We start from the raw sequence: 27793 nt of genomic DNA, 5'->3' as shown, positions 1-27793 counted from the left end.
ACTGAGGTGAGGAGTGAGGGGTGGTGAGGAGTGAGGTGAGGGGGGAGGTCATGAGAGGGGAGGGGAGCAGTGGGGGAAGTGGAGGTAGGGGAGGGGTGAGGGGAGCGGAGGAGTGAGGGGAGGAGAGGAGTGAGGAGAGATGGGAGAGAGGTGAGGGGGAGGAGTGAGAGGAGGTGAGGATGGAGGGGGTGAGGAGTGAGGTGTGTTAGGGAGTGCGGTTAGTGGGAAGGGAAGGATTCCTGACAATAGTTTATCTTATGATCTACGTGGCTGTTTATTGACCCGTTAAACATCAACCTCATGCCTCGCAATAAATGTACCCGTTGTGTTCGACTGGTCCACTTCAGCTGCTGTTACTCATAGTGCCAGTTTGTTCCGGCGGTTCGCCTGGAAGATTGTATTCATCCATCACTTTGAAACACAGCACAGTGAAGCCTGAGTTGTATTCCTACCGTACCCAGAAACTCTCTTGGAGTCTACAGCTCCTAGTAAGATTGGTAGTGATTCCTAGTAGTTGGTTGTTAATGGCTAGTAAAACCAATTGTACGCTTCGATTGTGGTCAGCCTTGCTTATAAAATCGAATCTAGATTACATGTATGAGTTTAGCAAGTGTTAACAAGTGAGCATATAGTAGTACTTTATTTACTTTGGTACATACTATTATACATAAACTTGCCTGCATGCTTTCGGTATCAATGATATAATCAAATAATGTTGTGGTATTGTGGTAAATAGCTCATTTGTGGTGATGTCATGCATAAGACAATAGTTGTGGATAATTGTCACATTGCGGTGGAAAGCAATTAATTAGTTGTATGGTCATTTTACATATCACTTGCAAGGGAATAAATATGTGCTATAGAATGCTGGTGTGTGTCAACCCGTTGAGGTACACAATGCATAAGTAATTTAAGTAAATAATCGTATTATCCTCAATATATCTATGAATAAAGGATTAAACAAGAGTTCTTTCACAGAGAAAACTAGGTGATGTCATTGTTGTGTTGACGTGTTTTATTCCTCTCCACTCTTTGTGTTGTTTGCGTAATAACACAGACACACACACTTCTGTTTGTAACACGTTGAGCTGTATTGTAAACATAAACAAACAAACAAATAAATAAATAAATTAACAAACAAACAAACCTAAACATAAGAACTGTAGGAGACAATTTCCGTCCATCAAAATAGACAACTAATGGCATCTACGTCAGCAAAGTAAATTGTTTCACTTTTTCTTTAGAAAACAACAGCGTCCTACAGGAAGTACGTCATACAGGAAGTACATCATAGAGAAGGGGGGGCGTCAGGGGATGACATCATCGTTGATCAGTTGAACATGGGGGACATGAGAGAACAAGGGTCATGAACGTTTACTGCTTAGCTAACACTGGCTAAGCGAACGCTGAATGACCTAAGACTGGTTTAGCTAACACTGGCTAAGCAAATGCTGGCTAAGCTAATGCTAGCTAAATTTTACCCAGCTAAATTTACAATGGCTAAACTCACACTAGCTAAGCTAATGCTGGCTTAACTCACCCTGGCTACGCTCACACTAGCTAAACTCACTCTGGCTAGGCCAATGCTGGCTAGGTTTAAGATAGCTTAACTAAGGCTAGCTAAGAGAATGGCTAAGCTCACAATAGCTAAGCTATGGCTGGCCAAGCTAACGCTAGCCAGACTAAGCCTAGCTTAGCTAAAACTGGCTAAGCTCTGGCTAGCTAAGCTAATGCTGGCCGAGCTATTGCTGGATAAGATAATACTAGCTAAACTAAGGCAAGCTAAGCTAACACTAGCTAACATCATGCTATCTAAGCTAATGCTGGCTAAGCTAACACTAGCTAAGCTAGGCGAGAAAGAATGCTGACTTACAGATGTCTGTAAGTCACACAACCTGTCTACAGGTTGTGTGGCTACAGAATCCATCGGACAGCATAAGGAACACAGGGTGATTGACACAGCCAGCAAATACAAATAAAATCTAAAATAACACCCTTTTGTCCTAACCGACGTGCCATGCTCCAATCCTACAAATCTGTACAAAAGAATGAGGTTGACATCATTACTGGAGGCGAGCCGCGCACCACGATGAAAGCATCGAGTGGAAAGTAGTTATGTGAATTAATGTGGCGAAAAGAGATACATTCATCCGAACTCTGTTCTGCCCATGTGGCCGATTCACTCAATACGGCTCTGCTCAGCAAACTATGGGACAATACGTGGTACTTTTACGAATATCCGAGGAGAATCACAGTTTTGTGTGTAAAAGACATACCTGGTGCTGTGTGACCTTGAAAACACAATTAGTGAACTTTGTTAATCTGTCTGAGTGGGAAGAGAAGCAACCAAGTAGAGACTGGTATTAATTCAGCTGGCTGCCGGTTTACGCTCTTATGGTGAGACTGAGAAAGTCCTAACACGAGGAATTAACAGAAATAGTGACACACTCGGGCACACACACACTCTTACACACACACATAAAGACGCAAAGGCCACATACGCACACAAACACATACACAGATACAAAAGCACATGCACGCACAAATCACACGCACACACACAAACACACAGACACAAAACCAAACAATCACACATTCACACACACACACACACACACATAGATGGATACATGCAAACAGAGGTGTACACGCACACACAGGGACAGAGCCACATGCAAACACACGACAAGCAAACGCACACACGCGCACACACACACACATACACCCACGTCATATGATGGTCTTTTGACTTCTTGTGATGAAATAAAAACATAATATAAATACAGTATCAACTCAATAGGGCAAACACAGTATTTATGATCCAGATATTAGAATCTTATATTATCCATAATGTCCACTGAATGAATGCCCTCTTCCTCTATGTCAAAGTATTATATGTATATATATATATATATATAAAATGGCGTCCAAAGAGAGTGATTGTGCTGTCAATAGTGTATACACGTCTTAATACATAAGGCAGTTCATAATAAGTGTTTAATCTTTAATAGCAGGGACACTTTCCAGTCCCAGATTACATCTCTCAGGTTTCCATCGCATTCTGACATCACCAGGTTGAACAAGCCCAAACAGCGATTGCAGTTCATATATCTCACCAGAGGCAGTGCTGTTCCTGAAAGTGCTCTTTTAGTTTGGTAAAATCGTATGATCCGAATATGAATTCAAATGTGAAAGGAAATGTCTCAATGTTCAAATAGGGTGTGGTGTTGATGTTCGAAGCTGCTGTTAGACCACAGGAAGATGGATAATTCAACTGAACACAACGCCTCCTTCACATATTTTGCTTTGCCTATATATCATGTTTACTTGTCGATCTTCGACGACTTATCGTGGAGTTTTGATTGGTACTCACACATGTAATTACTTTAAAATATATATTTTTAAATAAGATTTGTGAATCAGACGCACACACAAAAACATACGACTGAGATAAACTGAAAAATAAAGTAAAAGAGTCCAAAACGTAACCTTTTATCATATCTAAAGCTGCTAAAATAGCATATTTACAATGGTTTAATAAATGCCAGGGGAAGCCTGTGTTTTCTCACTAATAAGCTGATATGTTCTGGCTCAAAGGACACGAGTAGAAACAAAGAAAGAACAAGTGAATAATTAAATAGTTGTGCTTTTTAACCGACAAACAAACCCACTGGAATGCGGTCGTTGTTGATCGATAGAGTTCAGAGTTTAGAGTTCAGCTTCTCAGTCCGACAACAGCTCCCAGTATAAACCCTAAAGATAGTCTTCGTTATATAAAGTGATCACAATTTAAGTTTGAATCTCACATCCGCTGTATTAAATGATTAAAAAACAGTTTATTTCATCGCAGTTTATTGTTCACGGTAGGTTGCGTGGCTTTCAGCACATAGCGTGCAGACAGAGCCCTTAAGTCGTTCCAGGAGAGAGGATACGTCCTGGTGACACAGGAAGCCAATGCTACAAACAGGAAGTGGTTAACAGGAGAACAGAACCTAAAGCGTTTGGATGTGTACGCTCGGGGCGAGATTGACTGGGTTCAATGCAGACCCGCAAGTCTGGCTGTCTGTTTCTTGGGGGGGACAGCTGCTATGACGACCGGTGCTATGGTGACGGTCGCCTGGAGAGACCGTCGCCATGATTTCTGTCCGAAGGTGTACATTACCCAGGGTGGCGATCGCTAGCGATGTCCATTGCTTAGGGTGACCATCGCCCCTAAAGTGACTATCGCTATGGAAACCATCGCTATGAATGATGTTGCTGGAATCGACATTATTAAGGGTGACCGTCGCTACGGAAACCGTCGCTAGGGGGGTGATGGTCGCTAGTGTCACCATGGCTAAGGGTGACTGTCACTATGGAAACTGATGCTAGGGGCTGTCCATTGCAGGGGCAACCATCGCTAAGGTCTACCGCTGCTACGGTAACAGCCGCTAGGGCTTTCCGTTTTGCGCAGGGGGGTGACCGGCGCCGAGGTGCGACGGTTCCCAGGGAGGTAACCAGGGGTAACCAGGGGTAACCAATGGTAACCGCCAACGCTAGACGGTGACCTCGTTCTTACTGGCGGTGCGGTAGTTGTGGGGCGCGGGGACGTACTGCAGGTGGTCCACCGTGTGCATGCGCGCGACGCGAACGCCTGCCGCTTGGAGGACGACGGCCCGCCGCCACCGCCACCGCCACCGCCGCCGCCGCCGCCGCCGTGGCCAACGGTCAGCGTGTTGTAGTCGTGGCCCACGGTCAGCGTGTTGTAGTCGCGCGGCGTGGGGTGCGAGTGCATCTTGATCATCTTGGCGTGGCGGTCCACCTTGGGCGTGGTGGGCATCAGCATGTCGGCGTGGGACATGGCGCGCGCCATGGCCTTCTCGCGGAACTTGTCGCGCCGCATGGTGGGCGACAGCAGCAGCAGCGGCTCCTGGGAGTGCAGCCGCTCGGCCGACAGCAGCTGGTCCTCCGAGAGGTGCCGTGCTGCCGTAGGCCGCCGCCATGCCGCCGTAGGCCGACAGCCCGTAGTCCCCGCCCCCTCCGCCGCCCCCGCCGCCGGCGCTGCGCCGGGGCGTGCGGGCGGGGACAGCACGTGGTCCTGGGACATGGCCCGCTGGACCCGGCGCGGCCGCTGGCGGGGAGGCGGCTCGTCGCTCAGCTTCACCATGTGGGTGGGCCCCCGGGGGCCCGGGTCGTGGTGCTTCCTCATGTAGTAGTCCTCGACGTCCTTATCCGCTGCAGGGGTAGAGGGGGGGGGGGGGGGGGACACAAGGGAGAGAGAGGGAGAGAGGAAGAGGAGGGGAGAGCAAGACAGGAATGAATAATCTCTTTTAAATTGTAGTTTGTTGTTTCCTTTCCGATTCACCGCTTCACAAGAGAACACCACCGCCTCACCATTACCACGTCGGCATCAGTACCGCCCTACCTGCGGCTCACCATTGTCAACGTAGCCACCGCTAAGCTAACCAGAAGTGCCCGTCTTGCCCCTGTAGAGAGGCGGGGTGACGGAGGCACCTCGAGGCTTCCGGCGCTGCTTGGTGCTCGGTTCCACGGCGGACACTTGTGGCCACTCAGCTATGCAGAGAGCAGATCAACAGCTCCGTGGGCCTGGCTGGTGGAACATTAGGGGCCATGAGGAGGTTTCTATGGCCGGGTGGCCCGGAGGTCATCCTCCTCTCAGTGGCCTCTCCAAGGGGTTTCCCTGGGAGGGAGGTCAGCTCCTTCTGCTTCTTCAGGCCCCCCCCCTCACGGCTTGGCTAATGAAGGGGGGCCCCTGAGCGCTTCAGCCTGGCTGTGCTAACAACGCCCCTGTCCTCCGATGGCCGGGTGGGAGTGACATTATCCCAGGAAATGTCATCTTCGAGACGAGAAGTAATGAGGTCATCCGCACGCTGCGGCGCAGAGGGCCGTGATAGGTCAGTCTCTTGGTGCGTCTTTACAGCCTGATTGGCCAGTGGGAGCGGTCACGTGGCAAGAATGTTTAATGGGGAGATCGCTGTGGTTTGATAAGTCAGATAAATGCTGCTTTAACAAACATTCATACTGAGATGCTCTGGGAGGCAGACAGAATGAACTTAGTGATAATTTTGTAATGCTACACTGTGAGATGATTGGGAAGGGGCTCCATAGAATAGGGTACCATGGTCACAGAGAACAGATGAAGGATTTAATTCTGTAGAAGGAAATAGAATAGACTCTGGCAGGATTCTGTTCCAGAACTCATCAAATTCCTTGCATCTAATTGCGTGTCTGTGTGCATGTGTTTATGCTTTTCTCCATATAAGTTTATATGTGTGTGTATAACTACAGTAAGTGTGTGTATAATTGTGAGTGCTGTGAACAACTCTCCAGAGGATTTGTGGAGAAATCCTCCGTCCTTAATGCATATGATCCTGATTAGTTGTCAGCCAACCATAGCCCCGTGATGCGACAAATCACAACCTCAATGACCGCCAATCAAAACCCCTGAACAGCCAATCAGAACCCCTGAGCATCCAATCAGAACGCCAGAAGCAGTTCTCAGGTGAAAACATGAAGTGTTGTTCACTAACAAACACACCTTCACTTATAAACAGCACATCCAGCCATGCAGCCAGCCACACAGCAACTAATCACACACAGAACGTTGAGTCGAAGACAGTAAAGTGCATGTTAGAAGAACACAGCTGAATGAGGAAACACAGGATTTGAAAATATGACCGAAGTATCCATCATTTAGCTAAAAATGTGCTCAAAAACCCATTCTGCCCGTCTAGCTTCAAGGCTGCAGGGATCTGCATTCATTTTCAGACTTTGTAGCAGCCGAGAGAAATCTCCTGTTCCATGTTTTTAGTGAGTCTCTCTTTTGGAAGGTCTAGACTAGAACTAGCCTTGAATCACGACTCTTGCCTGTTGTACCTTGGAATGACTGAACCACTGATGGGACGTTGGATGAGGACAACGTTAAGAGGCGGCATGGGGAGTGAACGTGTCGTATCCGGGCATGCCAACAGGGTCACATGGGGGTGGAGGTGGGAAGCGAGGCACACATGGCGACCCAGATAGCACTGCTGTGACACCTTAACATCACCACGACAACGAAAAACTCACGTCACTGCGCAACGACGACATCAACATCGCGTTACGAACAGCAGGTGGAGGCACCGGGTGACCGAGTCAGGTGACCAGGCCACCAGGTACCCCACCCGGCAAGCCCCGCCCCCCCAAGCAGGATGACGAGGAGCAGATGGAGTTGAGACGGAGGGATGGCAAGAGGATGGAAATGCATGCGCCCCATTCAGGTCCTCATGCCAAGTATGGAGACGATGGAGGAGAGAAGAGGAGGAGGAGGAGGAGGAGGAGAGGAGGAGAGAGGAGGAGGAGAGGAGAGAGGAGGAGGAGAAGAAGAAGAGAGGAGGAGAGACAGACGAGAAGGAGGAGAAGAGACAGGAGGAGGAGGAGGAGGAGGAGAGAGGAAGGAGGAGGAGACAGACGAGGAGGAGGAGGAGGAGGAGAGGAGGAGAGGAGGGAGGAGGAGGAAGAGGAGGGAGGAGGAGAGAAGGAGAAACGAGAAGGAGGAGGAGGAGGAGGAGAAGACGAGAAGGAGGAGGAGGAAGGAGGAAGGGGGAGGAAGGAGGAGGAGGGAGAGAGAAGAAGCGAGAAGGAGGAGGCGGAGGAGGAGGAAAGGGAGGACACCAGACATCGTGTCAAACATCACCACCACACATCTCTCTCTAACGGACGCCACTGCGGCGAAACAGAGGAGGGGGGCGTGGCCTCGGAGAGGGCCGGGCTGTCCTCGACGTCGGCCCCGCCCGGAACACGTGCAGGAGCAGGGGGGGAGGTGGGGCTCAGGCGAAGGCGGAGAGACGGTCGAACGGAAGACCACCTACTTAATCTATGGAGGGAGGAGGAGTATTTACTCAGCGCAGCCTTGAGGGGGGGCAGCTCGAAGGAGGGGGGGGGGGGCTGAGGTTCTGGAAGGAGCGTGACAGGTCGTAGGGCTCTGTCGCCGACGTCAGGATGTTGTTCCCCCGCTGCGGGCGATCTACAGAGAGAGAGAGGGGCGAGAGAGAGGGAGGGGGGAGAGAGGGGAGTGAGAGGGGGAGGGGCGAGAGAGGGAAGGGGAGAGGGGGAGAGAGGGGAGAGAGTGAGAGAGAGGAGGAACAGGGGAGGGAGGGAGGAGAGAGAGAGAGAGAGAGAGAGACAGAGTGTGTGTGAGACAGACAGTATTGATATTATATAAGAGAGAGGAGCACGATAGTGGGGAGAGAGATATAGAATGACAGCAAAAAGAGAATAAGGGAGAGAGAAATCAAACATGTCAATCCACAGTCAACCAATCACGAGAGAGTACTCTGGGAGGTGTGTGTGTCTGTGTGCGTGTGTGTGCGCGCGCGCGTGTGTGTGTGTGTGCGCGTGTGATCGTGTGTGTGTGGTGTGTTGTGTGTGTGTGTGTGTGTGTTCCCACTGTTAACAGTCCAGACTTCAGCACGCATGCAGACATGTATATTTAGATGTTTGTGTGAGTATTGTAGCTATAGATGTATGCATGTATAGATATAGATATATGTACACACATGTATGCAGGTGTATGTGTACAACTTACCGTGTCTCATTTGTCTGTGGGCTAACAAACCGAGTGAAAAAGAAATCAATCAATAATCAATAAACCTATAGCAGATCAAAGTTTCACAGAGTTTCATAATGCAGGGATAGTGTGTCGGGGTGGGGTCAACGCTGCTGCCATCGCTAACGCGACGCAGCCCCAGACCATCGACCTTTTCACTTTCATCCTAAGCTATCAGAGGATTTAGCCCATCTTTTCAAACCAGCTTTTATCCGAATGAATCTAGATGCAATTAAGTGGAGCAGGGTACGGGCTGCGGGGGTCTGTGACATTGGGGTTTGACCCCAAACCTCTGGCCTGGGGGTCAAACACCCGCTAGGCCAGCCTGCCCAGGCGAGACTAGAAACCTGTTGTGTCACATCGCATCCTGGATCCACTCAGACAGATGAATCGACCGTGAAGGCTTCGGTTTAGAATTGTTTGGTACTTTTTTAAAACTCTTTGTTCCTTTGGTAGTGTTCGACGGAGGGACCGGCTTCAAAACAACGTCCGGAGCAGTAGAACATTCCGGACTCGTTTAAAATATAGTCTGAAAACATTCACAATGTCCGCCATGTCCCGGGCGACGCGGGAGGCTGGGGGTAATTACGCATGGCTTTGTTGCTCCCCGTTCCGAACAAAATCACATCTAGGAAAATAAATGAGGGATCAATAAAAGTGATTGGTTTCTCAATAAGCGCCAACAACCTGGCACGGCTTCATTTCCCAGCCTCTCATTCTCTCAACTTTTCATTTCCCTCCGAGAGTGCGTCGGCGGCGGGTTTTCTCTTCTAAACGTTTCGCCCGTGACACGCGGAACCGAAGAACGTCCGGGCCTCCGTGTGACTTTATTACTTTCCTCTTTATGAAGACTCGTTCATTTCCACACCCCATAACAAATCTCACATCGTCCTCCTTTGGGGATCTTGACAATTTGAATACAAATCTTCGACTCCAAATCAAGTCTTCATCTTCAGAATGTCGAACGCAGGGGGTTTCAGGAGAGGGGGTGTTGGGGGACAGTAAACTGCATTCAAATCACTGGCATGCAACACATGCAGGAGGTGCGCTGGCGTAGCTTAACCTGGTGGTCCATGCGGTAAAAGGAGTGTGTTTGTGCGTGTCTTTGTGGTGTGTGCGTGCTCGTGCGTGTGTGGGTGTTTCGCTTCTAAGCCATTGTCGTACTCACCCATCTTGGGTGAGGGTCAGGTCCAGATGGCTGTGCTGGTAGTCATGTTGGTGGTTACCTGAAGACAATCCACAGCAAACAGGGAGAGAGACAGCCCATTAGCCATGTCCGCCATTAGCCATCCCCACGTTAGCTGCACCCTTCGTAAGTCCATCACTAGATAGAGCTACCGTCGGCCCTCCCCAAGGTTAGTTAAAGCCACTGTTGGCTATAGTTCTTCCAAACTGTTGGCTTTCAATTCAGTTATCCATAGCCATCACAAGCTCTCTAAACGTTGCCTTCCATACAGTAAGCTACAGCCACTGGTGTCTATAGCCACCATAAGCTCTCCAAGCTGTTAGCTTTCCATTCAGTTAGCTATAGCCACCATTAGCCCGGCTAATTGTCCGGCTGTTCCTCTCTGTATAAAAGGGCATATACGTGTGTAAATATTATACACATCACATGAAATGTGTGTTGGGACACAAACACATGGTGTGTGACAGGGACTACGTGAGAGTGCTGTTGATTGGCTGGGCCGTTGCAATGGGTTGCCATGGTTTTTAGGTTTAAAGGAATCAGTGCTCTTGCTCGGGGACCTGTTGTTCCCCGGGTTGATTAGAGTTCAGTTCAGATGCAACAGATTACGGAATCCATCTTGCATGTCATTTATTGGACACACACACTCATCAGGGGATTGGAAAATAGGTCTGATGTACGGCATGCCAGGAAGGGCATTGTTCTCATTGCTGTTCCGCTCATAGAAGAGAAATAGGACGAACAAACAAAATCAGGTTGAGGTTTGAAACAATATATCAGAGGCGTCTAGTCCGTAGTTGTCCATACCCTCTTCTCTTTCGGTGTGATTTGCATTTTAATTATTTCTATCCCTCGTTCCATAATCCTACCTGGGGAAAATGTTAGGAAGAAGCAGGTAACTTTTAAAGACAAAATATCGTACATCACGATTTTATCAGACTTGATGTTCGGTTTAATTAAAAATAGACGAGAGCTCCGAGGGTAATTAGTATTGATCCAACAGGTTGCGGGGGACAAAGACCCTTTGCTGATGACAAACTGCCATTTCGTTATGATAAATGGTAAATGGCAGTTATTTTTCTAAATGGCCGTACATTCATTTGCATTGATTCAAACTAATTAGACACAGACTAATACAACAGAATAATGACCTCCCACTCCGCTCGGACAGTGTCTTAAGTAGTGAACTACCGTTATTAAACTGTAAAACAAGCCTTCAGGGTCATCATTTTGCTCCCCCTGGACCAATAGGATGCTTTGCTTGGATATGAGACACCAATTAAAAAAAAGACCTGCTGGAGAGTCCAAGAGGAACGGCTTTACAACAAAGCAAACATCTTATGAATAGTTAACCAAGCACACCAACAGTTCCAGAGATTACGACCAGAGTTTTAATTGAACATTTCTGAAGTTCTTCTAAAGTTTTAAATGCCTCTGCTGTACAAAAAACTTGGATTATATCCGGAGCGTTGGGCTTGCAAGTGTTTTGTATCTGATCGTGCAGAAAAGAGTCGGAATAAGGGAGAACATCGATAAGATGAGAGAAGATAGTAAGATGAAATGTTGACTTTACATTGAAGAATATAATTTTGCAGAGTCTCCTCTCCGCATATCACCTCGTCATTGTGATCTGAATCTGGGACTTCACAGAGCAACATCACCATCTCCCAGAGGATTATGGGTAGCCGAGAGGCGGTTGCTAGGAGACCAGTAGCCGGCAACCATCTTGGATGAAATCAGACAGCAGACATAGATCACATCAAAGAGTTCCTGATGCTCGTGAGAGGAACGAGGTCATGTCTTTGTGTAATACTTTTATGAGTACTTCATAGTCCTATTTGACTGAAGGCATGAATTGAAGCACTATTTGAAGCTGGGTTTCGTAAATGATACTAGACGACTGTTTTTTATTGGTCGTATTCCTGAAAGTGCCGTCTATTAGAGGCTGTCACCTAGTAGGTTAAAAGGAACATGTTTCACTTCAGACGGCCGGCACAGAGGGCAAACCCTTCGACCAACCATACCTCCTGCATCGTCGAAACATGTGTGTTTCTTCACACTTTGAAGAAACACATGAGCAAAGGAGAACATGGTACCGCAGTGACTTGGATGTTGACTCCCGTTCAAAAAAGTACAGGGTTTGATCCCCTGTATGTGAATTATATTAATTCAGATAGATGTCATTAAGGAGTAGGTCGCGTTTAGATGCCATCTTACTCTAGGTTGTGCAATGTGGACACTGGGGATCGAATACAGAACCATTCAGCTCGGAGTCTCAACACTATCCTGCCCTTACTTACACATCACGTCTGATGGAAGACTTTGCTTTTCTTGGGGGGGTTTCCACTTTGACAACAGTAAATCAGTACTTTTCCAGCAGGCACTACGTGTGGATACCCAGGGCGGTCTCGGGTCCTTAAGGAGGGATTATGGGTAAACAAGGCATCTCAATGTCTCAGAGCAAACAAGCAGACAGAGCAGAAGTAGGATTATGTCAGTCCATCCCTGGAGGGAGAGGGAGTACACTGAGACTGCCATGAGCTGCTGAAGCTAGACAGCATCTTGGGCTGTTGAAAACACACTGAACATCGTATCAAAGGGGAGGACGTTTGGTTTTCTAAGGCTGCTGGTCAGCTCATTATTGGCTGAGAACAATCAAAGCATATCTAAATTGGAGGGGCTACGGTAAACTTTAATGCTACATAACAAACACACCCGGACATAGTGCTAGAGTAGCTTTATCACAACGTCCCTTGTTCACCCATTCTATTCTAACGAGTATATGCTTCATTGTAGCACCAGTCAAATACTGTGGGGGGACTTTTATTTAGTCAACCAGGAATGTCCAACACTTTTATTTTAATCAATAGAGATGGAGAATCCAGTTCCACCAGGCTTAGGCAACTAGCAGAGAACTAAACAATTACTAGCTTTGTGCAACACACATAACTGTTCGAAGAGCGAGGGTTGTGCTTAAAGTAATAACTGATTGAGCAGCAAGTGTTGTGCTACGTAATTATCAATAGAGGGGCTAGCATTGTATCAGGACATTCTATTAGAGCAGTTGACAGCGTGATAGCACAGTGTGCCGATAGAGTCAAGCGAACATGTCCACAGGACTGGGAGACCCTGCTGTGACCTACTTCCTCTCTCTCTTTCATCTATCACTATGTCTCCCTCTCGCTTCCCTGTCTCTCTTTCATCTATCACTATGTCTCTCTCCAACTTCTTCTCTCTCTTTCATCTATCCCTATCACACACACACACACACACACACACACACACACACACACACACACACACACACACACACACACACACACACACACACACACCACACACCACACACACACCACAATCATTCCTATAGTAATCAATAATCTCTAGTAAACAGTTTGACCCCAGACAACTGATTAGTAGTTTTCTCTCCAGCAATCTGAGAAAAATTCAGTTACATTCATGCTCCTGCGATCCCATTGGCTGATGCACCTCGTTGACAGTTGGCCTCTCAGAGGCCAGCCTTCTGGTTGTCCCATGTCGTGTGATTGGCAGGTGGTCCCGGGTCGTGTGATTGGCTAACGAGGATAAGCACAGATTTATCTGATGTCTTCAGTTCATCAGAAGTAACATCATACAAAACTGCCGTTATCCCCGCTGCTAGGGAGCTCAGGACCATCCTCTTCCTCCTCCTCTTCCTCCTCCTGCCTCCACTTCTCTTCATCCTCCTCTCACTGTCTCTCACTCCCTCCTCTCTACCTCTCTTCAGCACCCTCTATCTCCATAACTCCTAATTCCCTCTGCTCTATCTCCGTCACTCTCTGAGTCCCTCTCCTCTCCCTCTCTGCTCACATCCCCCCTTCATATCTGCATGCCCCCCATACCTCCTCACTCCCTCCCCTCTCTCTCTCTCTCTCTCTCTCTCTCTCTCTCTCTCTCTCTCTCTCTCTCTCTCTCTCCAGCACCAGCGGTTGTGTTAATGGGTCAACAGCTGAAGCCCTTCAATCAACAAACAAACAAACATCAAATTAAACCAAACATATACATTAATTATTACACACACACACACACACACACACACACACACACACACACACACACACACACACACACACACACACACACACACACACACACACACACACACACACACACACACACACACACACTACATCTGAGCTACATATTGCAAAACATAGTACCCCCCCCCCCTACCCCTTCCCCTCCCACAGCAGACACGATCAACAACACCAGCAGCCCTCAAACCAGGAGAATATAAGCAGGACAGCTTAAAACCAGGATAAGTAAAACACAAGTCACCCGGGGTCATTGAGTGTTGATCATCCGATAAATGGCAGGTCGCGTGGCAATGCATGCACTCATTTGCTTAATGTTACCAAAGGGAACTGGGGTTTCCACCTAATGTTTTCATGTTGAAGACCAGCCCCCATAACATACAGACCACCCTTATATATGTTATACCAACCAACATACCACACAGGACCATTCATTTGTTATTCATTCAAGCCTCATGAGAATTTACTTATCCAAGATAAATTTGTCTTCATTTGTTATTTTATAGATAATTAAGGATCGACACTCAACATAACATTAAGACCTTTTCATAATAACAGATCTTAGGCCTGTTTAATAAAAATAATCAAAAGGCTCGAGTGGTTATGAATATTTTATGAACTATAAGACAAAAGTTGGAAATGCTGTGGATATTTGCAGTCCAGTGGGATGCAATGTAATATTGAACAGCGTTTGTGTGAATAATTGGGGCCGTTTGGTTGGTAGCAGATGAAACATAAGCAGGCGGCTGGTGAGCAGCAGATCTGTGTCTGCGAGGATGTCTGAAAGTGGTAAATTAAAACTGATTAGGATTCATTTTGCCGTTCGGAGTCAGCGGCTGGAAAACATTGACATTCATTGCTGCTTTCCATTTTCTAAACTTTTTAAATGTTCTGATTAATTTGAACCCTAATCATAAGCTTCCGTGAAATATGCAAAGTTTCGGAAGTCTCAAAAAGCGCTTCGTTACAAACTACACAACGTCAGACAGAACTTTGTTATGTCAGGCTAATTGTTCCTCAGAACTCCTCCTGTACATTATGATGTTGATGACTTCCTCGATCGCAGCCTTATCAAAATGTACCCATTAGTGACATCACAATTGGGAGTGTGTCTACCCAGATCAGCCTACACCTGTGGTGTGTGTGTGTGTGTGTGTGTGTGTGTGTGTGTGTGTGTGTGTGTGTGTGTGTGTGTGTGTGTGTGTGTGTGTGTGTGTGTGTGTGTGTGTGTGTGTGTGTGTGTGCGTGTGTGTGTGCCTGTGTGTGTTTTCGCTTCTGTGAATTTTTGTCTGTGTTTTTCTGTCTTTGCTTGTAAGTCTGTGTGTGTGTGTGCGTGCGTCTATGTGCTTCAATCTGTTATGTGTTTGTGTATTTATTTTTGTGTGCGTACGTGTGTGTGTGTGCGTGCATGTGTGTGTGCCTTTGCTTCTATCTTTTGTGTGTTTGTTATTCTGTGTATGCCCATCTGTGTATGTGTGCATATTTGTGTGTGCTGACGCGTCTGGGTGTTATGATAATGATGTATTTACATATAAATACGACAGATATTTCTCCAGGACGCTCAGCTGGTCTGTGCAGTTTCTCTGCTTCTGAACTCTGCATTAGTTACCGAACCATAAAACCCAAAATACATCATAAGACCTTAAATATAACATTATAAGACCCGTAATATAACAACATCATACGGCCCATAATATAGGATTAGATGTGTGGTAATATAATCATAAGACCCATAATATTAGAATATCGTAAGATTAATACTAATATTATTTAATATCAGAAATCCCATAATGATAATAGGATTAGACCTGTATTACTCCAGTATCATAAGATCCATAATAATCCGATTAGACCTGTGGCATAACAATATCATAAGGCCCATAATATAACCATCATCAGACCCATAGAATAGGGATGTTGATGATGATGATGTTGTAGAATGCTTCTAAGATGGAGTTACAAACATTACACTTTATTCATCCCCAGGGTGGAAACTGGGCTGAAAGAAGAAGATGAAGATTCCAGCGGTTAGTGATGAGGATGATAATGATGAGGACGATGATAGCGCCGGGTTGGAGACAACACGTTCTACTGTCACTGCTGTGAGTCCGACCCCGGCAGGATCCTCATTACAGAGACGCTAGAATCCAAGTGGACTTCTGTCCCCGGCATCCCCTCTGCTGCGTGCTGACGGATTAGTTATCAGGGTGATTGATTAGCTGCCTGAGTGTGTGCTATTGATCTCCTCTGTTAACCACCTCGAGAATGAGGGCTACTGCCAAGCCGCCGAGCAGGGAAGTCATTACCGCTCGCGACGCTGCTGGGCGTAGCTGAGGATCTGCTACCTCAAAGCCGCGGGTGGCGAGACAAACACACCCAACGATGCGACTAAACACTCCTACAGATGTCTCGAAGAGCTCAGAGAACCAAAATAATGGGGAGTGGAAAAGCTTTGGAGCATGAAACGCGGAGAGGATGCTCAACGCTGAGTATCGGGTTGAAAAGGAGCAAAAAGGCGAAAGTTAAACTCGGTTAAACTCTGAGTGAACCGCTGTGAGCTCTCAGCTGCACCGGGCGGAGCATATCCAATCACGCTCTCCCAAAGATGAGAAACAGCCAATCACATCTAACTGATCAATTTGTTTTCCTCTGAAGCTCAGCCCCAAGGATTTCTGGGGTAAAACAACAACATCAAAGTGCTTGGGAAGACCCATGTGACGGGTTTAAAGCCGTTTCCATGATGGATCGAGCAACTGATAACCACCTCACTGAAGATCTGAATGTGTGTGAGTCCACCTCACTGAAGACCTGAAGTTATGGGAATCCACCTCACTGAAGACCTGGAGGTTTGTGAGTCCTACTCACTGAAGACCTGAAGTTATGGGAATCCACCTCACTGAAGACCTTAAGGTGTGTGAGTCCACCTCAGTGAAGACCTGAAGGTTTCCGAGTCAACCGCACTGAAGACCTGAAATGATGGGAGTTCACCTCAGTGAAGACCTTAAGGTGTGTGAGTCCACCTCACTGAAGGCTTGAAGGTGTTTGAGATTACCTCACTGAGGGCGGGACGTTTTGTGAATCCTACTCACTGAAGAAGGTGTGGGAGAAGAATCCACCATATTTACCCAAATGTTTGCAACAAGAGAGAAACATAGATGCAGTGCATATCCTTTGCATCCAATCACAGGATAGTATTTGCATTAATTTTAATGAATGCATCAAAGATCCCTTAAGTTAAAGACCAATCTCGTTCAGATTCATTGAACAGTAAATATCTTGGATTGAATATCTACTAAATCTGCGCTGATAAAATCCTGTTATTTTCATAAGCTCCTAATGCTCATCTCACGTCCCTTACACCTACCATCGGTCCAACGTCAGTCTGTTGCCTTTCAAAGTGTTGACCTGGCCAACAGGTGCTGGGTTGTGAGCCCTCCAGCTGGTATTATGGGATTCAAAGCTTGCAACAAAGATCAGAAACGTATTGCGACAGGGACGGTTGCTAGGCACCTGAGGACATGACGAGCAGAGCAACATGGAGGTGGTAAGAAGGATTGGGCAGGGGCAAAGTCAAGGGCTTTTTTAAACTAACTCTGCTAATTATGTTTAACCACCGGACACCTAATGCACTAAGCTAACCCCCCCTGCAAGGAGGATCCCTCTTCTGGGTACCTTCTCAAGGTTTTGGTGATTTGGGGGCGGGAGTTTTTCCTTGTCCAGCAGACGAATTAGGGGAAAGGAGGTTAGGTCGTATAATATGGCCAAGTAAAGCCTTTTGAGACTGTCTCTGGGATTAAGGGATTTACTTATAAAGGTGACTTGACTCCATGCACAGGTGCTGAAGGTTAGCATGAAGAGTAGGTTGCATAGCGTAGGGTAGCACAGAGCTGGTTCAGACTTCAGAGGCCTTTTACTCTCAATGCACTGCTCTTCTAGCTACTCTATATCAGTACCAACCTGAGGTATACTAAAGAACGCAGGTAATAAAGATGTACTTACAGAGATGTTTTTAAAGTTGGCACATTATAAAGAGGAACATCTAGTTAATCTTAGTTAGTTAAAGAACTACAATCTGACATGTATTAAAGACACATTAATCTAATACGGACTAGAACACTGACAGATATTACAGGGACGTGAAGATAATAATAAGTCTAATAAGATAATAAGAATAAGAACTACAATCTCACAAGTATGGAAGAATGATCAAGCTATTAAGAACTACAACTCGAACACGTTTTAAAGGTGTCGAGTAAAGAAGAATTGCAACACTAAAGCGTATTTAAGGCACACCAAGCTAATACAGACTATAACATCTAACTGAAGGCACATTACGACTGCACAGCAGGTGTGTCAGTAAACATTTTAATTGACTTCATTTCCAGGGAGCTACGTGTGTACTCCATGGGTGTCCAAACTTCCCCTAACATACCCCCCACTGCTAGCCAGGTAGCAGTGACAGCTAATTAAACAGACGGCTAGCTAGCTAGGCGGTGTGCGTCTACTGGGACTTTCTAATTGGGATGTGTACACTGCTATGTCTGAGTACTACAGCATTCTGTGAAATGGCACCACGTTGAACTGATGCTTTTACAGCATTACACTCAAGAGTGCAAATAATGCAATTTCGGTTTATACATTTCTTATTTTCTTTAAAAGACCTTGTGGAGTGGGACTTTCTAATTTCCATTTTCTAATGGAAAGAACAGAGACAGGTATTGGAGGACCAGGCAGGGTTTGAGTACCCTGACCCCCGACTAGGCTATCCTGCACAATTATTCATGCTCTGGACTAAGCCCGGACAAGAAAGAGGACACTAAGCGGTTGAAGGTATTTCTTCAGGAAACACTGAATAATCCCTACTCTGCCTCCCCATGGAGGATGGGCCGCCATCAGATTATCTTCCAACCAACTGTGTTTACCTTCCCGCTGCCACGGCAACGGAAGACACTTGTTTATCAGGCAGAGAGAGGAGATGAAAGGAGAAGAGGAGGAGAAGCCAGCTGCTCGGGAACCAAAGGAGAGGCAACTCATTTCAGAGCTCCACGGCCCGTCCGAGGTGCCAGTGGTTCTGAGATAGGACGGAGTCAGGACGTAGGAGGAAGTAGTCAGGACGAACTGGGAGGAGGTGGCAGACAGGAGGGAGTCGGGAAGGAGTCAGGTTGGACAAGGTGGCAAACAGGAAGGAGTCAGGACGGAGGAGCTGGCAGACAGGAAGGAGTCAGGAGGGAGGAGCTGGCAGACAGCAAGGAGTCAAGAGGGGAGGTGGCAGACAGAAGGAGTCAGGACGGGCTGGGAGGAGGTGAAAATGAGGCAGAGGAGGAGGAGAAGAGGAGGCGAAGGGAGGAGAAAAGAGGAGTAGGATGAAATTAGGGGAGGACGAGGAGAGAGACGATCAGGAGGAGAGGGAGGAGAAGAGGAGGAGAGGGAGGGAGGCGAGACAGAAGGGGAGGAGAGAGATAAGAAAAAGGGAGGAGAAAGGGTGGGGGAGGAGAGGGAGGAGGAGTCAGAGTAGGATATAGGAGTGGAGGAAAGGAAGAAGGAGGTGAGGAGAGAGGGGAGGAGAGTGAAAGAGGAGGAGAGGAGTGACAGACGAGAGGAAACCCATCGATTTGGAAGAGGTTTTGTTTTGGTTTTGTTTACGTCCAGAAGGCTCTCCGATCCAGAGAGTTCGGCAGATGGAGCGATTGGTTGGAGGACAACAGAGGAGGAGGTGGAGAGAGGGAGGGGGAGGGGGGGAGGGATGGAGGGATGGAGGGAAGAGTGAAGCGGGTAAACTCTGTCAAATCTGTTGAAAGTGTATGAGTACAGAAAGCAGAGATGTAATGTCGTGAAATTAAAGGGAAAAACTTTGAAAACAAGTTGTATTATGACGTCAAAGCTTTCCTTCGAACCAATTTAATTCTGATTCCTCGTGGTTTTATGCAGATCCATAACCTCACCAGACCACAAACCCCTTTCCAATCATTTTACTAACACCATGAGCTCCTCCTCCAACCTATAGCTCCTCCTTAGCTGTTACTCACACCATGTTCTCTGCCTTCACCCTCTCTCACCCTAGCTGTTACTAACACCATGGTCTCCTGCTCCATCCTGCTCCTCCTAGTTGCTCATTGCATCATGTTCTCTGCCTTCACCCTCTCCCTCCCCAGCAGCTGCAAACAACAGTTGCTCCTGCTCCTCCCTTCTTTCCCTGTTCTCTTCCTTCTCAAGACGATGGTCAAGTTTAGCTAAAGGTTGGGTTTGGTCAAGGCAAGGGTTCGAGGACAACAATGCATCATTGGATGAGGCAAAATAGATGAGTTGGGGAAGGAGGAGAAAGAGGAGGAGAAGAAAGAGGCTACGGTGTGTTCTACTTAAGTATTATGTGTGAGGGTTGCTATGCCTTAGGGTCAAGGTACAGGAATTGGTGAGAAAGCAATGAGTCATGGGAATAATGTGTTTATCTCTGAACAAACGCACATACACACTCACTAGACACAGTCCCTTCACACCCTGGGGTTTGGTCTCACCCGTTGCGTTCTTTTTTCCACTGCGAAACAAACAAAAAGCTGTTAAAATGAACCTGGAGAAAAGGCAGCTTCTCTCTCCTAGGGTTAGGCCAGGGTATGAACACAGGCAGGGAGGGAAACAGAGCAAAGAAGAGGAAGAGGAGAGAGTTCTTACACAGAGTCTCTCTTTGAGAGACCTGTCCTCTGACCTCTGGTGTAGGCCAGGAGAGAACTCGCGGTGAACACTGCAGGGATATTATGGGATATTATGGAGGGAAAGAGGAACGGGTAGCATTCATAAAAAAAACACCTGCAAATAGAGAGAAATGGCTTTGAAAGCATGCTGTGCGTGTGCGTGCGTGTGCGTGTGTATGTTTGTATGTGTGTGTGTCTGCTTGTCAAAATAGAAGAAGAATGGCATTTGAGTGGTGTTTGTGTCTTTGTGTGAGTGTGTCTGTGTGTGTGCACACACACACGCTTTCAGAATCTATTATCCCTTTCGTCAAACTCCAGACCATCAGGAGCAGATCATGATGAGAATGTTGGAATATTTAATGAAATGAAGGACAGCAGGTCACTGCTGCTGAAACAGAGACATACCAGGAACAACCCACTACACAACACACACGCACACACACACACACACACACACACACACACACACTGATCAGCGGGGCGCCCGCTCAGAAATATAATAGAACTAATTAACATCTTCCCATGCAAGGTTATAAAAAACAGCTTTAATGTTGCAGTGAGAAAGACGACATTAAAGAGAAATGCGTCAGGAGAGATGACAATGCGACACCATCTGACGACAGAACCAATTTAACATCATTACTATTATATTATTATACTATTAAGCCAAACGGTTGGTCGAGACGACAGAACAGAAGGCCTGTGTGGAATGCAGATTGTCGATCAACACATGCGCGAGTTGTACATTTATGTGGTGTGATATTTTAGAGCAGGAGGTGGTATTTATTCATTTATTATTTAATTCAATAACTCATGAATACAAAATCAGTGATTGGAGAAGAGCTTCAAACGAGCTGATGGAAGACTGTGATCTAGCTAGAGATGCACCGGGTGTTTTTTAATAACACTAGTCACTGCTTATCTGTGTTATATTCAAATGAACTTGGATGACGTTGAAGTTTATGATTCTAAATAGTACTGGTACTGGTAATAACCTGGATGTTCAGGACAGATATCATAACACATAACGTAACATAATGAAAGATAACGTAATTCAACTTAACGCAACGTAAATGTATGTGACGCAACATAACGTAACATAATGGGACTTAACATATCTTGACATAACGTCACATATCTGTTGGAGTAATGGCGGATTTAAGCAGCCTCATGTTTTTAGCATTTTGCATTTTGCACATTTATACTTGTTTTTAACTCTAATTCTATTTGTAGCATGTTTTTGTGCAATTTCCTGAGGGAACCTTCCAGAGGGATTAATAAAGTTCCTATCTAGCTATCTAGCTATCTAGCAATCTGTCTCTCACCTGGCCCGAGTCAGACTGATTAGACACTGGGGCTGAGTGAGGCTGCACACCTGTTGAAGGTTGAGCAATCAGCGTGCACAGGTTAAACCAGCCTTCACTACACACACTCAGAGAGAGAGATCTCATCGTTCTTTAACGTTACGCAACGTAACATAACATAACCTATGCCATTAGGTGGACGCCATTTTCCAAAGTGTCTTCCAATACCTTTACAGACATTTGTGCACGGCCCCAGTGGGAATGGAAGCCCTAACCCGGGCATTGTCAGCGGCGTATAATAATATTAGATTAGAAACTCTGTTTATATTCGTCCTGATGCTCCTGATAAGCTGCTCAGCGGGGCGAGGCCTCAGAGAGATACTTAGAGTGTGCATCAGCTGTGATTATCTTAACCCTGCATCTTAATGTAATCATACGGCGCAGAGTCGCTCTCATTGGGGGGTCCGGGGTGCCGCTGAAACCCATTATGGTACCGCTGGCTTTTTTAGATCAACCAGAAGCTAACCGCGTGTTGGGTAACATTGAACATCGCCGTCGCTGAAAGTCTATTATTCCCTAGGCGCTTTAACCGGTAGTTGATCGATATTTTAACTAAGATAATATGATCAGGACAAACAGCAAGGGAGATGATTGTTTGTCTTTTCAACCGCTTCGGGAGAGAGAACCAGCCGGCACGAGGCCAAACATGAGATTATTAAAAAAAAAAGGATTAACAACCCGCGCACATTTAGCATATTAATAACATATAATTACTCTGAAAAACGAGTGCTCGGGACCAGGAGGTCTGTTTGTTGTAAACCAAGGCGAGATTACGTCGTAAAGCTCTCACTCGGAGGTGGGAAAGTGTTTCTCGTATGTGATTAGATGGTAAACAAGCGTTATTTGATGCATCCATTTGTTTTATTACATATTAAATATGAAATGAGTGTTTACATGATCAACGCCCCCACATATTGAGCCCTAGAAAAGAGACTGAGTACATCTCCGCTATCTTCAGATCCCTCTGACATAGCAAAGCCTCTTCCTAATTAACCCCTCCAATTAACAACCAGATCAATGACCCAAATAATAATCAAATGAATGCCTGGGGCCTCCTCAGAATATTTTCCAGCCACCCTCCCTCTTCATTTCGCCACGCCACCACAACACAAGGCCTAAAAAACCCAAACTAAACCCGACTCCCTAACTAGACCTGGCTCCCTTACTGATCAGCTTGGAGCCTCATTAGCCAGGAGTACATATTGACCCAGGATGCAGTCTTAGTGGATGACCTGCTGTTAAGAACGGTTTCAGGACTCCTATGGCGATTAAACAGAATGCTTTAATAAAATTACATTAATAATAATAGCTGATTCACAGCTGCTGGGATGGGCATTTCATTCACCCATGTGCGCACACACATTCACAGCGCCGGATCGTATTAAACAGTGTGCGAGGGAGGGGGGGGGGGTTTGGAGGTTAATATTAAAGATTGCACAGTGAGTGGTCGCAGAGCAGCAAACGACACGCCTCCCTTCCAGCTCTCTTTAACGGAGGTCAAGGGTCAAACCTGTAGCCTTTCCTCTACTTGCGATGACACAGCCCCGCCCTGCTGACATTTAACCCGCCTCAGCAGGGAGCTCCGACCGCCGCTGGCTAAAGCTTCATCCCCAGCATCATCATCATCCTCATCATCATCATCATCATCATCATCAGCTAACTCTGCAGGAGTGCTTTCCCGGCCTGCATCGCTACAACACCGGTTCATCTTCAATACCTGAGAAGGTATTCGTTGTTTTGGTGGAACTGTGTTCAAAAGATGAAAGGAGACATGGATCAGCAGCCTCAAGGAGAGGACAGCAAATATGATGCAACGTTTTGTAAAATAAAAAAAACACGTTGATAGTGAAACTTCCTCTAAGCATTACACTTCAAAGTACCAATCAGTTATCATTTGGTTACATTTCTGTAACCCGGCACAAACATACCTCTGTGGAAATATCCACCGACTACGTTGAACTGTCAGAAGAGTGGGGGGTAAACCCGGGATGACCCACCAGCGGTGTCACATGGTCACGGTCCGTCATTCAGTATCACGGTTACCCGCTAGCGCTACGCAGCTAGCCGCCGCCTTGGGCTGAAGCAGCCATGTTGTGACAGCTCCAGAAAAATGTGGTTCCTCTCTGAATATCAACATACACGACCAGCTGGTAGGTTTTCCTCTGTACCACAACACTCACTGCTTCATTTATCTCTTCATCACAACACCCTTGGTAATAATGGCGTATAGCTTTAGCTACAATCTGAGTTTCCTAGTCTCTCCTCTTTCCTTTCATCTGTCATCCCTCTAACTTTCTGCCTCGTCTCCATTGCGGAACGCAACTTGATGTCATCAGTGTGATGTCATCACTCAGTCAGTGTTCTGATTGGCTGGGCAGTGTATGGCCGCCGTTTAACAACTTCGTCTTTATCCAAAAATAACATATAACATCCAATAACATCCACATGAGACCCAAACCGAAGCAATACCAGCTGGGTTTACTTCTCCTTTAAATATATAAAACAACACAGACGTCTCTCAACCAATCAGGGCGCTGACAGCTTTTTCAACGGAATTTTTATCGGGAGGAATTCACTGCTGGTTAAATTGATCTGCTTTAGAAGCATTCATCTCGATCGAAACATATGGACTTGATATATCGCGTGAAGCCAAACAAGCGAAACCAGTTGGCAAACAAACGTTGACGGCGTTCCTCTGAGCTCACATCAACAGCCGTCCCCTAGACTCCAGTGTAAACATCTTGATGGATGTTTATGACAAGCATAAATCTTTATTTACCCTTTTTATTTATTTTCTGCCTGAACCGGCGATCAAAAGCAGCGTTTATAAGCTGGTTTAAATCAAAGAGTGGTAGAGGTCAGGTTGAGCCGATAAAACACAATAAATGATGGCCCGTAAATTTAAATAGAAAGATGCTGGAAAAGCAGAACAGCGTAGCGAAACCGATAAAATGCTGTCACTAGGCAGACTCCTCCACTGCCCTCTTCGCACGATAAGTTATAAAAAAAGGGTTAGGTTACGCTTCGTTTGGGTGGAGATGATCAGGACTACTACCATACTACCGCTGTTTAATCATTCAGCAGATGCTGTTATCCGAATGCTACCTTCAGTGATGAATCCAGACCCACTGTCATGAAGGAGCAGGTAGGACCGAAGATATCTTGCTCCAGGAGGCCTACGGGTAGACTACTGCCCACGCTTAGGGATGGAAACAAACACCTTTTGGTCAATGAGGTCAAACATGAACAGTTATTAACAGGTTCATCAAAGACTTCTGGAAAGGCTTTGCCTCTCGGCGACTATGTCTGCTGTGAGTCTGGTTTCCGGGAGGCTGCGTTGGCATCTTGACATGTTATCACCTTGTTGGTCTGAGAGGTACCCTGGACCATCCCGCTTGTATGTGTGAGAGAATACGACGGGTCTGAAGTCAACACACACACAAGGTCATGTGTTCTACTTTCCCCAGCAGTGGGAACACACCGCGTACGAACAGCACTCGAGGTGTGAGCAAGTATTTGTGGCGTTATAATGGTACAAGAAATTAAAAATAGCTAAAGTATAATATAATAGTAAGGCCCACCCCCGCTGTCATTTCGTGTGACTTTGTTCCAAGGGCAGACCTTTTTAATCATTTCACTCCCTCGTTTATTGCGTAAAGAAGCCAACTTAAGAACCCGCTGTCACCCCTGACAAGACACCAAGACTTCAAACTGAACTCATAAAGACGAGTTGGTCTGGGAGATCTGGAGGTCACCAGAGGAAACACACAAATTAAAGTACACTCGCAGTGGTGAAACCAGAGGAGGAGAAAGATAAGGAGCAGACGTTGAACTCCTGAGTACGGTGAATAAACTCGATCCGCCACCGTTCGGTCATCTAAAAGAGTTACTGTTCCAGCTACTGTGGAAGGATCTTATTATCCGAGAGCTTCTGTAGAACTGTAACACTCAGTCACACACCAACTCTGCTCTCCCTCACAGCCTATTGGGCCGGTGAACATGATTAAAGGTTTGGGTATAGGCACTAAACTCACCTTCACTGTTGTGAAGGTTTAACAGACTCCTGGGTCCTCTTGGAGCCCAGCTGGATGATATTAACTTACAGAGGCGGGCGCACCATCACAGCAGGTGATTCTATGTATTACTCATGCCGCATGCAGAGGCACTGGCTAGGAGCAGATCATTTGGCCCACAAAAATGAGTTACAGCCTACTCTTAATTTATTTCTTGGCAATTGTATTTATATATTTTTTTGTATAATTGTTTCTCGTAGGCAGACACCTTTATCCAAGGGGACAGTAAATTGGGTAAAAGTCATGAAGGAGCAGGTAGGCGTTATATATTAGGGCGTCTGGCTCCGGTAGATTCTGGGCATTGGGGATCGAACCCAGAACCTTTCCGCTGGGAACCAGACACCCTGGCGACAAATTGCCGCACACAGCTGCATTGGAAGGAGGTCTCAATTTCAGAAGCATAGGAGCATAGGAATGTTATTGGTAGTAATGGTGTTATGGTCATTGTTTAGTAGTTCATCTTGAAATTATTAGTCATTATGGGGAGACATTGGTATGTTTCAAACAGCCTCAGTGATTCTCATGTGAGATGTGGTTAAACCCTCAGAGATCAAGGATGATCAGGGTGATGGTATATTTGCATTGATTTAGGATTTTGTAGTACTACCTGATACCACACTCGGTGATGGCTTTCCAAAATAAAAGACTCTCTCATTTCCTTCCAAAATAGTCTCTCTCTGCCATTCGACTTAAATAAGAATTCTTAATACCCTTCTGATGCTCGCCACTGTGATGTGTTTTCTAAATAAATGCCATCCTCTCCCTCTCATCCTCTTTCAAAATGAACTATCTCTGGCATTTCGGTCCACTTCTAAGTGTACGAATGAATAGAAAATAAGAGTTATTACAATGCATTATGTCAGAGGGGGGCTGGGGTTTGAATATTAAATCAAACAAGGCAGACCACCTGTGCAGCTTCCCTGAAGGTCACGGTGTTGGCGGACAGCCGCTGACTTTTACCGGCAGAAACGTGTGTCACACAGAGGACACGGGAAAAAAGAAAAGGAAACTGGGAACCTCAGAGAGGGGAGGAGGAGAAGGAGGAGAAAGAGGGGGCAGAGAGAGAGAGCAAAAGAGCGAAAGAGAGAGAGAGAGAGAGAGGAGAGGAGAGAGGAGAGAGAGAGAGAGAGAGAGAGAGAGAGAGAGAGAGAGAGAGGGCAAAAGTAAGAGGGAGGGAGAGAGTGTGAGCGAGAGAAAGAGAGTGCATTGGGCGAGAGAGAGAAGGAGAGGGAAAGAGAGGGAGAGGGAGAGTGAAAGGGAGAGAGGGAGAGAGGGAGAGAGGGAGAGAGGGAGCGGGACTAGATACTCTGAGCATCTTTTCCAAGCGCCCGAGATCTGGGTTTTGCGAGCGAAACCCAAGAATGAAAACAAATCAATCGGTCTCAAAATAAATGACCTTCCTTTACATATCAAGACGATTTTCTGGTTTCTTTCTACAATTTAAACCCTATTGTAGCTTGTTTACGTCTTTAAAGTATGTAGGTCAGCCGATATGGGTCACTTTTAAAAACAGCTCTAGATTTAAAAACCCACAATGTATTGATACGGAAGGATATCATTTGTTCTACTGAACTACTGGCTTTTAACAGCATTTTATTTTAAACAGTTTTTAAATATCCTTTCTTCTTGAAAATATTGCGTCAATCACTTCCTGTCTACCTTTCTGTCCTCCAATTTGTTTCTGAGATGCATCACATCGTGCTCCTCTAGGAGGGAGAGGAGGAGAAAGAGAATGAGGAGGAGGAGGAGGAAAAAGAGAATGAGGAGGAGGAGGAGTGACAGAGAGGAGGAGGAGGACGAGAGGAAAGAGACAGCGGGAGGTCC

At 46.3% G+C, this 27793-nt stretch overlaps 1 protein-coding gene across 1 annotated transcript in view; it reads right to left on the bottom strand.

Moving 5' to 3' along the window:
* Positions 1–1067: 1067 nt before the first annotated feature.
* The window catches only part of LOC115538465 (shisa family member 6), a 50413-nt gene continuing 23687 nt past the window's right edge, over positions 1068–27793 (bottom strand). The window contains 9 exon segments of the mRNA XM_030350037.1: positions 1068–4621; positions 4624–4961; positions 4963–5056; positions 5059–5214; positions 7851–7922; positions 7925–8005; positions 8567–8587; positions 9756–9769; positions 9771–9813. Of these exon segments, the coding sequence (XP_030205897.1) occupies positions 4536–4621; positions 4624–4961; positions 4963–5056; positions 5059–5214; positions 7851–7922; positions 7925–8005; positions 8567–8587; positions 9756–9769; positions 9771–9813 (905 nt within the window). The 3' untranslated portion in view covers positions 1068–4535.

The sequence above is a fragment of the Gadus morhua genome, chromosome 2 (assembly GCF_902167405.1).
Source record: "Gadus morhua chromosome 2, gadMor3.0, whole genome shotgun sequence".
NCBI classification, from domain to species: Eukaryota; Metazoa; Chordata; class Actinopteri; order Gadiformes; family Gadidae; genus Gadus; species Gadus morhua.
This window is presented reverse-complemented; position numbering and strand designations above follow the sequence as displayed.